This window comes from Thermobia domestica, chromosome 7 (assembly GCF_964235325.1).
Source record: "Thermobia domestica chromosome 7, izTheDome1.hap1.1, whole genome shotgun sequence".
NCBI lineage: Eukaryota > Metazoa > Arthropoda > Insecta > Zygentoma > Lepismatidae > Thermobia > Thermobia domestica.
Genome location: NC_137460.1, coordinates 94791794 through 94805943, shown reverse-complemented (window position 1 = coordinate 94805943; position 14150 = coordinate 94791794). Strand labels below are relative to the sequence as shown.

Below are 14150 nucleotides of genomic sequence, written 5' to 3'. Positions count from 1 at the left end.
TAGGATATTATGTATTTTAAAATTTAAAATCTTTCAGTTTTGTGCTCTGTAGAGTAAACGAGACGTATGGTAAATGAAAATGAAAAAATTGGTGGAATGAGAATTTGGGAGGAAACGGGAAAACAGAAAACTCATGGATACAATATTTTTTCACCACAAATTCACCTGATCTGGGATGGAACCAGGGACTCCTCTGATTCGGGAGGTCTCTGAATTTCTACCACTGAATTATAGAAATTAGTTAGATAGGCTTTAGCTTTTCTTTTTTTTTTTAAAAAAAAAAGTTAATAGCTCTTTACATAAATAATATTGAATTACAAAATTTTTATTTAGATATATACAACTTATTTGAAGAAGTGAATACAAAATTACGATAATTCAAACCATTCTAATGAGTATAGCATAAACAGAGTAGCCGAATTAATGCATAGTTGTTTCGGAAGAAAATCAAATTATTTTATTCTGAATGATTTTAATAAAATGCATTTAAGAAATGAAATGTCAATTAAAAATTGCAATATTATGATGGCTTGAGTTATTGTAAAGCTCGTTAATTAGCGTTTTTAGTGTAATTTTATGAAGCCTATCGTTTTTGTATTGTAATTAATATTATATTTATATAATTGTTTTTAACTAGACGAAATGAGGCTAATAGAGTAAGATTTCAAATTTAAATTTAGTTTAATGAATATCATATACAATAAATAATATATCGTTTCAAACATTTCGTACAACTGGTAGAGAAAATTATCTATTCGGCACTAAAATTAACTCTTTGATTTGCAATTCTATCGCTTTAGATTTCGGCAAGTTATTAAATGTTTAGTTTTATTGTCAGTTGTTTATATATATATATATATATATATATATATATATATATATATATATATATATATATATATGTCAGTTTGAAAGTTTCTCATTGCGAGAGAAATGTATATGTTTTCAAAGTAATTCTTACCTTAGGCGTGTCTTTAAGTGTCTCATCTTGTATGCTTGAATTTAATTACCCATTATTTCAACGTTGATGTTAAGAAAATGTAATTAAACAACTATAGATTTGGTTAATACAGTAATTTGCATTCACAATATATTAATCATATTTACTAGGTTCCATCTGAAGAATTATAAAGCTGGGATTTTGTTGGACGAAACAAGGAAACTGAACAATCTACTCTTCCCTTACATGAGAGCACATACATTTTTGTAGCTGAAACCGTTTGATAAAAAAAAATATATATATAATGAAATGTCTAAAATTGTAAATAGTAATAATATATAAGATAATATGATCTTTGAACATATGTTTTTTTTTTTTTTTTTTAAGGGAAAGGTAGGTCGTTCAGTATGATATTATATATATGATTTTGTGATAAAATTAATCAATAAATAAATGCTTGTCTGTGTACGAAAAGTAACTTTTGAATCCTTTCTGCCTTCATTAGCTTCACCTACTGAAATAAGACGTGTAGAAACGCCACGTGAACCTGCACCAACCGAAGGCGGTAAGGAATCAACTTCAGCAACAGCGGAATATTTTGTTGCCTTTCTTTGGTTCCATTTTGTTTTGTATGGTTAAAATGATTTTGATTTTTGCTTAGATTTTGTTGTTCCACATATTGATGTTAGATTAGAACTTATCACTCATTCGTATGATTTTGTTTAAGTTCTCCAGATTATGTTTTGAACTATAATATTATATATATATAAAGAAAAATGAACTCGTGTTCATGCTGTAATTTTAATTTAGTTTTTGTAAGGCTGTTATCTTGTTGTGCAGAGGTTTGCTTCTGTGTAATGCCGAATGTTTGAAATGTACATCTTTCTAATTTTATTTGCAAATATGTTCTGCAGACCTTTTTTATGTTAAATTTTCTCTTCTCTTTGTCGGGACATAACTTTCATTTTCTCTAGTGTCTCTCAGAAAACATATACAATTTTTATGTGCAGTTTTAGTCTTATTCGTCTTATTACATCAATTTAATCTATAAAACCTAGTAAAAGTAGGTATTTACTTATATATTTCAAACACTTTGGACTGTTTAAGCAGAGTTGTACACAGTTTCTTGTACCATGTTTTCTTTAAATTAAAAAAAAATATATTTAAGCATTTCTTTTTCGTTTTCATTTTTCATTCCAATGTCTTTTCTTTCCTGTTTTCAATATTATTTATAAATATTCACTTATATAATTGACATATTACTTATTAGAGGTGCATGGCGACCTGAACCACCTGAGTGGAGTGGCTTCTAAGAAATTCCTAAGAGTGTCACACCGGGAAAAAAGGGGGGGGGGAGATGATCATACTTGTGTGTAGTTCATTACTTTTTCTATATTACGTGTATTTTTCCGTTTTCGTAGTGTTATCGCTTAATAACATTTTAAAATATATATTACATATAAATATTATTCTATTTCATTGGTCTTTCTTATATAAATATAAAATTTAATTGAATACGTATCATATATTGAAGATCCAATATAGATAGTATACATTATACATTATTTTAGTCTGACACTATTCATCTCTCTTACAGCGTAATTTTCCCCTAAAATATCTAGTTTCGTACATTTTTTTGGAAGTCATTAGGATCCAACATTTTCTATTAGTTCTCAGAATTAAATTATGTAATTACAGCAACTGTTAATGCTTAAAAAAATAAAAATGTTTTATCACTGCTCAAAGTGTTAAAACTGAGCCTAAGAATGGAACAATTTGTATGTGTCTAATCCTCTTAGCAACTATATTCAATTTTATTAAGTATGCAATAAATACTTGCTTTCTTTAATAGTTCTTTATTATAAATCTGTGCCCTGTGCACTTTTTAAATATCACAATTCATCTTTATCATTCCACAGCTATTACACATTTACTACTCACAATATTTTCATAATAACTCATATCGTGAACATCAACTTATACATCGATCGTAATTCTGTATCTTATTTGCACAGACTATATCATCTTAACTACAAATCGGGCATTCTTATATTTGTAAGAACTTCTTTCCCAATTCTATTTCCAACAACAACTACTTACTTCAACGCACAAATCTCCGTGCCTGAATCTTTTTACAAGATTAAAATAACCATGGATTTTGCTATCATGGTGTAAACAAATTTTGCACTAAAATTTCAATATATTTATCTCTTTGCAACACAGAACTACTACAAATACAACCTCTGCTCAACAAGAATATTAAATTAAAATAATCGGCGAGTTTCACTTTGCTCAAAATTAAGAAGCGGCATAAACATGAGGATCCAGCATGTGTTCATTGATCAGCAATTTTATGCAGTATCTTTTTATTTTATAATTTTATTTTCATTACAGACGTAGATAATTATAATTTAGTTGTGTTTCCAACCGATTCAACAGGATCAACTATTTTCCCTACAATTCTTCGACCTCGAGGTACATATTATATATTGCAATTGATTAAACGCTTTTGTAAATATTTTATTTAAATAAGCGTAGCTGTTTTAGAAAAAAAAAAAACCTTCAGCACTGTCAGCACGTAGATTTGGTGTCCTTTTTATTGCACAAAGGAAACAGGGGTTTTAGTTTGAAATAGTTTAGTTCAAATATTTAATTCGTGGTTTCTTTCCCTTTTTTCTTTCTAGTTGTAGTTTTTTGTAGATGTATGATTACATTTCCTGTTTATTTTCCTAAAGTAATGTTCACGAGTAATTGAGCATCATATGTGGGTCGTTCAATATATAAATTTCCTAAAGCTGTAAAATATTTATTTTTAAAGATACATTTATAAACTATACATACAAATGTAGGTGGGTCCTTCCTCTCCTCTTCACGTAATCGCCATTGAGTTTCAGGCATTTGTTTCGCCACTGCACCAATTCGACCAAACCCTTTTTAATTCTTCATCTGTTTCGAAATGTTCACCTTGCAATGCAGACTTTAACACCGGAAAAAGATGAAAGTAACTCAGCGCTAAATTGAAGCAGTATGGAGAGTAGAGTAGCCGTTCCCACCTTAATTCGTCCATTTTGTGTCTTGTTTGCATTCTGAGTGGAAATGGGCGTTATGATCTAAAAGAAGAAACCAGGTTACTTATGTCGAATTGCATTTTTCTGAAGAAGAGTTCAGATTCAACATAAGCGATCTGTTCTCGTGTCGGGAAGCTGAATGTGGCGAGAGTGTTAAATATTAGAGCCCTGATTTTCTGCAAAGGTTTGGACAGATTGGCCCAACGGTGAGATAAATGCCTGAATCTCAATGGGAATTATGTGTAGAGGTGAGGAAGAACCCAATACACGTGCATGTATAGTTTACAAATGTATCGTAGAAAACAAAATGTTTACAGCTTAGGAAATTTTATGTATTGAACGACCCACGTATTTCAAAGTTTATTTTACAGGATCTATTGTATATGATTTAAGCTATGTTTGTTTACTAGTATATAACCAAGAACTTCAACAAATCTCTAAACAAAATTTAGATATGATACATTCATCTTACTGTAATATGATACTTTTTTAAAGTATCCCTTATATCAAATTAAAAACAATTTATTTTGAACTTTGTAAATAATCGTTTTCACTGAAAAAGCAGGTATTTTCAACAGTTATATTTTAGATCTTTCAATGATATAAGTTTCAGTAAACATAATGCGAATGATAAAATAATTTTTAAAACACTTTAACTTCCTTCAAAGAATTAATGTGTCCAATGTTATCTCAACAAACAATTAATCTTAAATTAGGAAGACCGCTAATTTTAATTACATTAGGTGTTTCAAAGAAATTGTCAGTTACCATACGTTGTTCAACATTACATATTAGTTATTTTCACATGAAGTGTTAGATTTCATAAAGACGTAAGTAGGATATTCTCAAACACCTTCGCAGGTGATGTAAGTATATCGGAAAAGGATGGGTGGGTATATTATCACTACACGTAAGCAACAAACCAGTTGAGTGCAAATATCCCTATGACAATATGGACAAGAATGAAATGCAGACAATATGGACAAAAATGAAATACAGACATTATGGACAAGAATGAAATACGGACAATATGGACAAGAATGAAATGAAAATTAAATAAATTTGAAAGAAATACAGCAGGGATGGCCAGGGACATCAACATAACATTTAGACCTGACAGTTAATGAACAAACCATATAATGATGGTTTAAAACAGCGTTTCCCAACCGGTGTGCCGCGAGGAAATCGAAACCAATTTATTAATTCTATAGCAACCAAATTGCAAGACATAGGGAAAAAATGTATATTTTTGTATTTCACATTACTATGAATTTCTACCATGTAAAAAATTACTGTAGTTGTAATATGTTATTCTACATCTATTACTGTGTAGCAGACAGTATTTCGGCTGTACGCATTTCCACGATTAGCTGCTATGTTACGTTTCAATTGAGAGTCATGCTGAAATGGAAGCACTTGTATGGTACGCGTCAAGTGAACGTTCGTAGAACAATCATTCACACGTGAATGACAGTACAACACTTTGTTCAACAGCTGTGTTTTGACTTTGACGCATCGCAAGCTGTGTGATTGCAATAATATGCACCGGTTTTGGTTAAAACAGCAAAGTTAAAAGTACAAGACATTTGTTTGTTCGTTCGTTATTTAGTGATCTTCGTTCTTAGTGAAAGGTTGGATACAGTTTTCGAAAAAGAAAGCGTATTTTTAACAATCTGAGTCCTATATTTCATTGCAATTGTTTTCTATTTTAAAATTAGAATAAAAAATAAGCATAATGAATTAGCATAGGGAAAAAACAGTGATCAAGCTTTCATCTCTGTGAGAAGGAGATCAGTTATCACAGAAAACAAATTACCATGGTATTTTATATTTGCAAATAATAACAACAATAATATCTATGAGTGTGCCGCGAGAATTCAAGTTACCCCGTAGTGTACCGCAAGTTGAAAAAGGTTGGGAAACGCTGGCTTAAAGGAATCCGATGCATTGATATATCTCTTGAAAGTAAACCGCGTGGACACACATTAGCAGTCATTGACAGTGACGAACTGCAAGCACTAAAGGAAATCTGACCATTACCAAACTATAAGGGGCACGGTAGTGACATTAGATTTACTTGATTCCAAAGTTTCCCGGCATTTGCAAGAACTTGGAAATGTCAAGTAGCTGAGTGTATTCCTTATGAGTTTACTGAATAGCACATGACGTGTGGCCTGAAAATGAGATTCTTTCTGCTTTCAAAATGTTAACTTTTTCACAAAGTGTGACGGAAAATGGACATTGTATGATAATCGTCGCCGCTTTACATAATGATTAGATGCTGATGAAGCCCTAAAGCAGATCCGTCATTTCTGAAATATAATGATAGCAAGTGGAATATTACATCATTCTGCATGCAGTTCATCACTCAATTCCTTGAGAGAAGATGGAGGCGGAAATCTGCACCGGATTCGTGTCTCCAAAATAGACTACAGATGCTCAATTTTGTTCAAGTCTCGGGATTGGCCGGCCCTGAGGAACAATTCAGCTTCATTCCCATGTGTCTCAAACCACACCGCAACAGCTATCAGCCTTTAACATGGCGTCATTGTCGGAAAAAAATATTCGGACCATAGGATGCATATGCTCTCTAAAATGGCGACATAATCACGGGCAGTGACGCAACTGGTAAACGTCATTACAGGAAACACTGAAAACCAAGATATTGTGGTCCACAGCATCACAGAGCCGCCGGCATGTTTCAGGTTGAGTGGAGATATTGAGGGATCACACGCTTCTTTAGATGTCAGCTATATATGAACACGGTATGTGCTTTGAAATAAAGTGAATGATAACTCATCCGAGCATATTACACGTTTCTAGTCATCCGTTGTCCATGTCCCATGTTCGCGACATCTTTGGTCGTCTTAAAGCGTTATTGTTCCTTATTAGTGGTTTTACTGGTGTAACCTGATGCCGTGTGTCCATGTTATGTATCTTGCAGCGGACTGTGATTGTCAACACAGACTGTGGGAGTTGCTGAGTGTGTTTCTCCGTCACTTTGACCTTAACATATATAAGAATAAATTAAAGAAAGAAAGATAAAAATAAAAATAAAAATAAAAAAAAAATAAACAATAAGATATATATGTGGTGTCAAGGGTATAAAATGATAGGAGAACAATAGAAAGAAATGCAGAGGTCTTATTAAACGCTTGCAGGGACATTGGTTTAGAAGTAAATGCAGAGAAAACTAAATACATTGAAGTGCGTCAGGACCGTAATGCTCCAAATTACGATTGCGTTAAACTATTAAATAATACTTTTGATAAAGTGGATACTTTAAAATATCTAGGATCAATATTAACAGACGAAAACCATATTCATGAAGAAATTAAATTTCGACTAAAAGCAGGGAATTCGTGTTTATATTCAATTCAAAATCTCTTGTTGTCGCGAATTCTGTCGAGGAATTTCAAACTTAAATATATATATATAAAACGATAATCATGGCTATTGTTCTCTATGGTTGCGAAACATGGTCTCTTACTTGGGTGAAGAGCGTAGACTAAAAATATTTGAGAACATGATCCTGAAACGAATATTCGGACCCAACAGGAACGGGAATGATGATCATCAAACCTGGGAAGCTCAGGTGGGTAGGTCATATAACCAAAGTGGAGGAAAGTAGGAACGCTTTCAAAGTCTTAACTGGAAGTTCAATCGGAAAACAACCATTAGGAAGACCTAGGCGCAGATGGGAAGACAATATTAAGATGGATCTCGCAAAATTAGGAATACAAAGTAGAAACTAAATTCAGTTGGCTAAAGATAGAAGTCATTGGAGAGCTTTTGTGAACGTGCCATTGAACCTCGGGTTTCATAGGCCAGATAGTTATTTAGTAAGTTTGAAGGGTATAAAATATTCTTATATGAACTTTTTGTAAAGTGAAAGTTATTTCATGCCGAATTGTGACCCCTTTTCAGCTTCTCTTATGTCGTACGAAAATAAATACATTGAGATAAATTACCTACCTTAACAACAACAATAATGTTAATCAATACGACATATTGTTGTATTTTGATATTACGCACAATCGAAAAATGATTATTATTATAATAATAAAATACAGTTTTTATTATTATTTTTAGATTTCGAATACTTGTACAGAAGAAAATAATTATGAAAACCATTTGAAGTAATTGTTGCTCTTATAAATTAAGAGTCCAGTTACTCGTGAACCAAAAAATAAATATTAGAAAGTGTTAAATTGTTTTATTTGAATTACCATCAATAGTTAGTTTGTGAATGTTATACTTCATCATAAGGTTAACTTTAATTTTCACAAAGCTTAACTTTTCACATCGAACAACATTTCTAAAGCTGTACAGAAAACAACACGGGGTAAATGCTATGTCTTTCAATATACTTGTGTGAATCATTTTTTTTTTTTTTAAATAACAAGTATATTCATTTCTTTTCAGTCACAAGCGGGAGTTTGTTTTGAATTACACTTTGGAGCTCATTTTACTTTTAAATCCGTTTTCTAAAAGAGAAATATAATGTATTTAAAATGTTAGGAATTAACCAGAGAATTTAACTTTAATAAGACATAAATAACTATTATTTGACGTATTGAAAGTTAAATTAATTTTAAAAACTTTAGGCATATGTATGTATATTGGGTATTGTGGAAGAAAATAGACATACTATTCACGCATTTTCTCCACGTTATATTAAAAGAAAAGTTTATCTCATGCTTTGGTAAGAGACGTAATTACAAATATATGGGTACGCGAATAGTGTATTAGCTAGAATGCGAATTGTCGTGCCATACAAACCGAACATCTTCACGGAATGTATACGTAACACTGCTACTTAATTTTCCGGCAACTAGTTGAGATAGATCTGCATTCATGGGCCGAAGCAATTTTTGTAGGGTATGAAAAAAAGCTCAGACATGTCGGAGCGACTACTAGAATCTTTTCGCAACTACGACTTCGACACAATCTTGCACAGAAATGGATCTAGGTTATTTCTTGTAGACGCGTTGGACAATCTGCTTGGATACAAAAACATATTAGGTAATTTAATTTATTTTGTATCCATATGCTTGCCAAACACAACATCTCTTTTTTGTCATGTTGTCACATCTCTACCTCAACCCACTAAGACGAGCTGTTTCCTTATAACAGTGGACATACCCACTTGACTTCAATAGTCGTGTGTCAGCAACGTTGTGTCATTTAGCCACGTAATGTCAGTAAAACTTCATCTAAAAAGATTAGAAATGGTTGAACATTAGTGCTAAAGGGGGTGGTTAAAGGGGAATTTTTGTTCGATGTGGTTAAAATAAATTAATTTTGTTTCGCTACGCATTTTGCTTTATAGAACATTCCAATGAACTTCGTAAAGTTGTGTAATACTATATACGAGTATATAAGCTAAATATTGTTTTGAAAGGATGAGAAAAGTAAAATTATCCTTTCTCAAGCAGAATTATCCGTTATGTACGTACTTAAAAGGACTGGAAAGTATATAAAAAGTTGGATTTTATAATATGAATGTCAAATCCCCCCACTTTTATACACAATGATCTATGTACACTTAAACATATATAGACTTAAATTTACGTGTTCAAATAAATATTAAACACATACTACCTGCTAAGCCAATACATAAAATGATTTTCTCAATTATAATTATTTACGATGTTATTGTTGGATAATATTGACAGTGCTTCATTTTTAGTAAATTAAAACGAATATCTCCTTATTTAAAATATTAGGATTTAAGCTCGTTAAAATGATTTTAAAATTTAACAGATAATTTTAAAAAATATTAATATTTGTTGTTGATTAATGTGTACTAGAAAGAGATGCAGATAATTAGATAGAGACAGATGGATAGATATCGAGAGAGAGAACATATCATTACTAGCTACGATAAAATAGAAATATTGTAGATTACTCTGTATTATTTGTAATTTGATAAATTCAGTGCTAATACACGAGAATTAGTTTAAGTCTAAAATCTCTTACATGAAACTGTAATGAATTGAATTGATTTAAAAAAAATAAAATCACGTAACATATGTGAGTAGGATTTTATGCCTAGAGCGGGGGTGGAGAACCTTTTTTATTTTGAAAGCCGCATCGACAAGGCCCATTTTCCAAGAAGACCTCATAGGATAGTTTCGAATAGACCTAGTTATTTTACAGTTCGTAGGTACATTAATAATCTGCATGAAAATGTATATGACTATATTATTTGATATATGTAGCTTAAAGAATCATATTTCTCGTATTGTCATATTTCGCATACAATTTAGTATTTTTCATAGCATACTCAGAAGGCAGTACTTTATGATTCCAAAGTATTAAGGTTCCCTACCCCTAGTCTACAATGTTTTAATATGAAGTATATTTTGTTTATTACTAGATACAGCTCTTTCTTTCCTTTTTATCTTCTTAATCGGTATATCTTAACTTCTTGTAATTCACAATCTCTGCTTTTATATATATACCGGTATATAATTTGTCAAGTTAAATATATTACTTCTTCATTTCAGGCCCGAAGCCGGGACCTCCGCGAAATCTCACTGTGACAGAGTTAGATAATGGATTCTTAATGTCATGGTTGCCTCCTTTAGAAAATGTTCATCTAGTCCGATATTACGTCATTAAATACAGGACTGACGCCCAGTGGAAAACACTAAATAAAGGCCAACTCCGGCCGGAAGACACACAATATTTGGGTAAGTATTTTCTCCTTTGTAACGGATTATAATATTATACAAATAATAATAATTTTAATAATAATAATAATAATATTTATTTTTGTGCCATGAACAACCTAATGGCAAAAATACAGACAAAAATAAACACATATTGCATAAAATGTAACCTACCTACTGAAACAATAAAACATGATAGTAAAAAAAAAAAAAAAAAAAAAAGTATCGGATTTATAATTTCTTGTTAACTTAATAGCAAATATTCTTAGTCTCAAAATAGATACATCGTCAAAAATACTACAAATAATATTTGTCAAACTCTAAAATTCATGCTTCTGTACTGATAAAAATAAATTAAACTAAATTAAAAGAATTGGTCATTCTTTTTAAAATTACAGACTTTAGATTCAAAGGAACTAATGTTGATCCATTTCTCATATTTTACATTGGTACCCTTATAGCTATATTATGCAATAAATATTCGCTATGATATCTATTGTCTAGTATTTTCTGAATAAAATCTCTTTCAATAAGTTTTCTTCTGTCACTTAATGACTGTAATCTCCAAAATTGATTCCGATATTCATAACTACGTGAGTAGTAATCTCTACTCATTTTATGGCATAGCAGCCTAATAAAACATTTTTGTATTGACTCAATTTCCTTTGCCAGTGTTATACCTATACTATTCCAAATAACTACAACAAACTCTAGTCTTGATCTTGCAAGCATCTTGTGTAAATTTACATATTAACTCGCATTTTTAAACTCAGACTATTGTCTGAAAATAAAGGATATTATTCTTCTCATCCCTTGGACTATATCATTAATGTAATAGGTAAGTTTCACATTTCTGTCTAACACTATACCCAGATCTTTAATCTGTTTGGCTTTATGCAATGTTATTCAATTAACTATATATTTGCTCATAATAATAATAATAATAATAATAATAATAATAATAATAATAATAATAATAATAATAATAATAATAATAATAATAATAATAATAATAATAATAATGCAACATGTAATCCTACTTCACATTTCACTGTTTCAGGAATTTATTGCTGAGTTTCATATATCTCACGAGTGTGATTTAATTTTTATGATTACTTATCTGTCTCCATTAAGCTACCTTATTTTTCAATCACCATAGCAAAAGGCCTATCCAGTTTGCCATAAGGACCAGATTGTGTCACGTGATCAGCTCAAAAATCACAATGCGTGCTAAATCGAGTCTGGTGATTCCAAATCCAGATGTGAGATATTTCATGTAACCTCCGCATGAGGCGCTCCGGGCAATTGGCTGAAGATGCATATACTTTATCATTATTGTTGATTTTACTTAAACAACTTGGCTTTTGACAATGTTCTATCCATATTTATCTTACGTAATATACATCGTTTTTAAGCTCTTCATTGTGTCTTTGCAATAAGCTTTCAATAAGCCATCTCCTTATAGTTTTTGAGATATGTCGACGACTTCAATTTTTCATTGATTTTCCATTGACATTAACGTTCATGTTTAGTGATTTTTCACTATTTTCCATCCATTTTATGACGATTTGCTCTTCAAATATAAAATCTACGTAGTCTCCTCTACATTTGAGCTGAATTTCAACCATCTCACTCTTTTGGTTTTTGAGATACGCGGAGGAATTATTTATTTTCATTGATTTTCCATTGACACTAATGTTCATGTTTAGTTATTTTTTACAATGTTCCATCCATTTTATGACAATTTGCTCTTCAAATATAGAATCTACGTAGTCTCTTCTACATTTAAGATGAATTTCAACCATCTCCTTCTTTTGGTTTTTGAGATAAGCGGAGGAATTATTTATTTTTCATTGATTTTCCATTGACATTAATGTTGATGTTTAGTGATATTTTACTATGTTCCATCCATTTTATGACAATTTGCTCTTCAAATATAGAATCTACATAGTCTCTTCTACATTTGAGCTGAATTTCAACCATCTCCTTCTTTTGGTTTTTGAGATAAGCGGAGGAATTATTTATTTTTCATTGATTTTCCATTGACACTAATGTTCATGTTTAGTGATTTTTTTACTATTTTCCATCCATTTTATGACAATTTGCTCTTCAAATATAGAATCTACGTAGTCTCTTCTACATTTGAGCTGAATTTCAACCATCTCCCTCTTTTGGTTTTTGAGATAAGCGGAGGAATTATTTATTTTTCATTGATTTTCCATTGACATTAATGTTAATATTTCGTGCTTTTTGACTATGTTCCATCCATTTTAGGACAAATAAAATCTACATAGTCTCTTCTACATTTGAGCTGAATTTCAGCCTGTCCCCCAGAGTCTGTTCACATCATTGCATCCGGATAGGACCTTTTATATAAATGATAAATTGTGACGAAATCAGTATATCTTTCTTTTTTATAACAATTTCATTGATATGTGTTAATGTGATTAAAACTACAGTATTTTTTTTTCTTTTTTTTTTACAGTGAAGAATCTGGTGGGAGGGAAGACTTATTATTTCAGGGTGTATGCTTATTCCTTAAAAAATTACGAAAGTAGCGAAGAAGTTAAATATTCTGTGCCAGCCAGGGTGAAGCACAAAGCGATCACTGCTGGTGTAGTCGGTGGAATCCTCTTTTTTATAGTGGCAATAATATTGTCGGTGTGTGCGGTAAAAATTTGCAACAAAAGAAGACAAAGGAAACAACAAAAGGGTAAGTCCAGTTTATAAATTATTTTGTTAATTAATTTTTATATACATATGTGTGTGTAACGTATAACGTAGCAAACAAAGGTAAGTTTTATGTGTGACGATGTTATGAGTAAATCTAATTTTTATGAATTGTTTTTCAGTGATGTGTTAAAATACCTGATACACATTATAACACTAATATCTCGAATTAGTTTCCAATTATTAATTTGCTGCAGAATGGGTGAACTTTAAAAATAATTACTGTACTTCAATTGAAAAAAAAATCTATTCTTAAATTTAAAAAAAAGAACAAGCACACTTCAAGATAAAGGTACAGAGAAATAACGTTTAAATCAATAATTTCTATAGTAATCGCAAATCTATTTTTCTTCAATATATACAGGGTCCGGCAAAAAGACATTTCGTATCTGGAGTGAGTGCTGTGTGAGTTGTGGTGGGGATACGGCAGCGGATGGGGTATCGATCGATAGTGATATGCGTGTCATTTTCAATGGTCGCAATTGCGTGGTGCGGTGAGCATCGTGCGTTTGATATGTAGGAGTATATTCGTAATTATGGTTCTGCGATTACTACTCAGCGAGCATTTCTCATACAATTCGGACTTGGCTGACATGATTCTGTTCCGGATAGAAAAACTATTCAAGTTTGGGTATCAAATTTTAGAACAACAAGTTTTGTACTGAGAAAAAAATGCCTGGCCGGACCGTAACAATGCTTTGGAGATTGCTGGATGGATGCTCTCATACGCGCCAC

At 31.3% G+C, this 14150-nt stretch overlaps 1 protein-coding gene across 6 annotated transcripts in view; it reads left to right on the top strand.

Annotated features, from left to right (window-relative positions):
• Positions 1–14150, top strand: part of LOC145690290 (protein turtle-like) — a 614494-nt gene that overhangs the window by 549582 nt on the left and 50762 nt on the right. For 5 of the 6 annotated variants that reach the window (XM_081765062.1, XM_081765061.1, XM_081765059.1 and 2 more), the window contains exons 12-14: positions 3335–3415; positions 10521–10706; positions 13171–13398. In XM_081765062.1, the coding sequence (XP_081621188.1) occupies positions 3335–3415; positions 10521–10706; positions 13171–13398 (495 nt within the window). Of the gene's footprint in view, positions 1–1445; positions 1506–3334; positions 3416–10520; positions 10707–13170; positions 13399–14150 lie in introns of all 6 variants that reach the window. The other variant, XM_081765060.1, reaches the window with a different exon arrangement.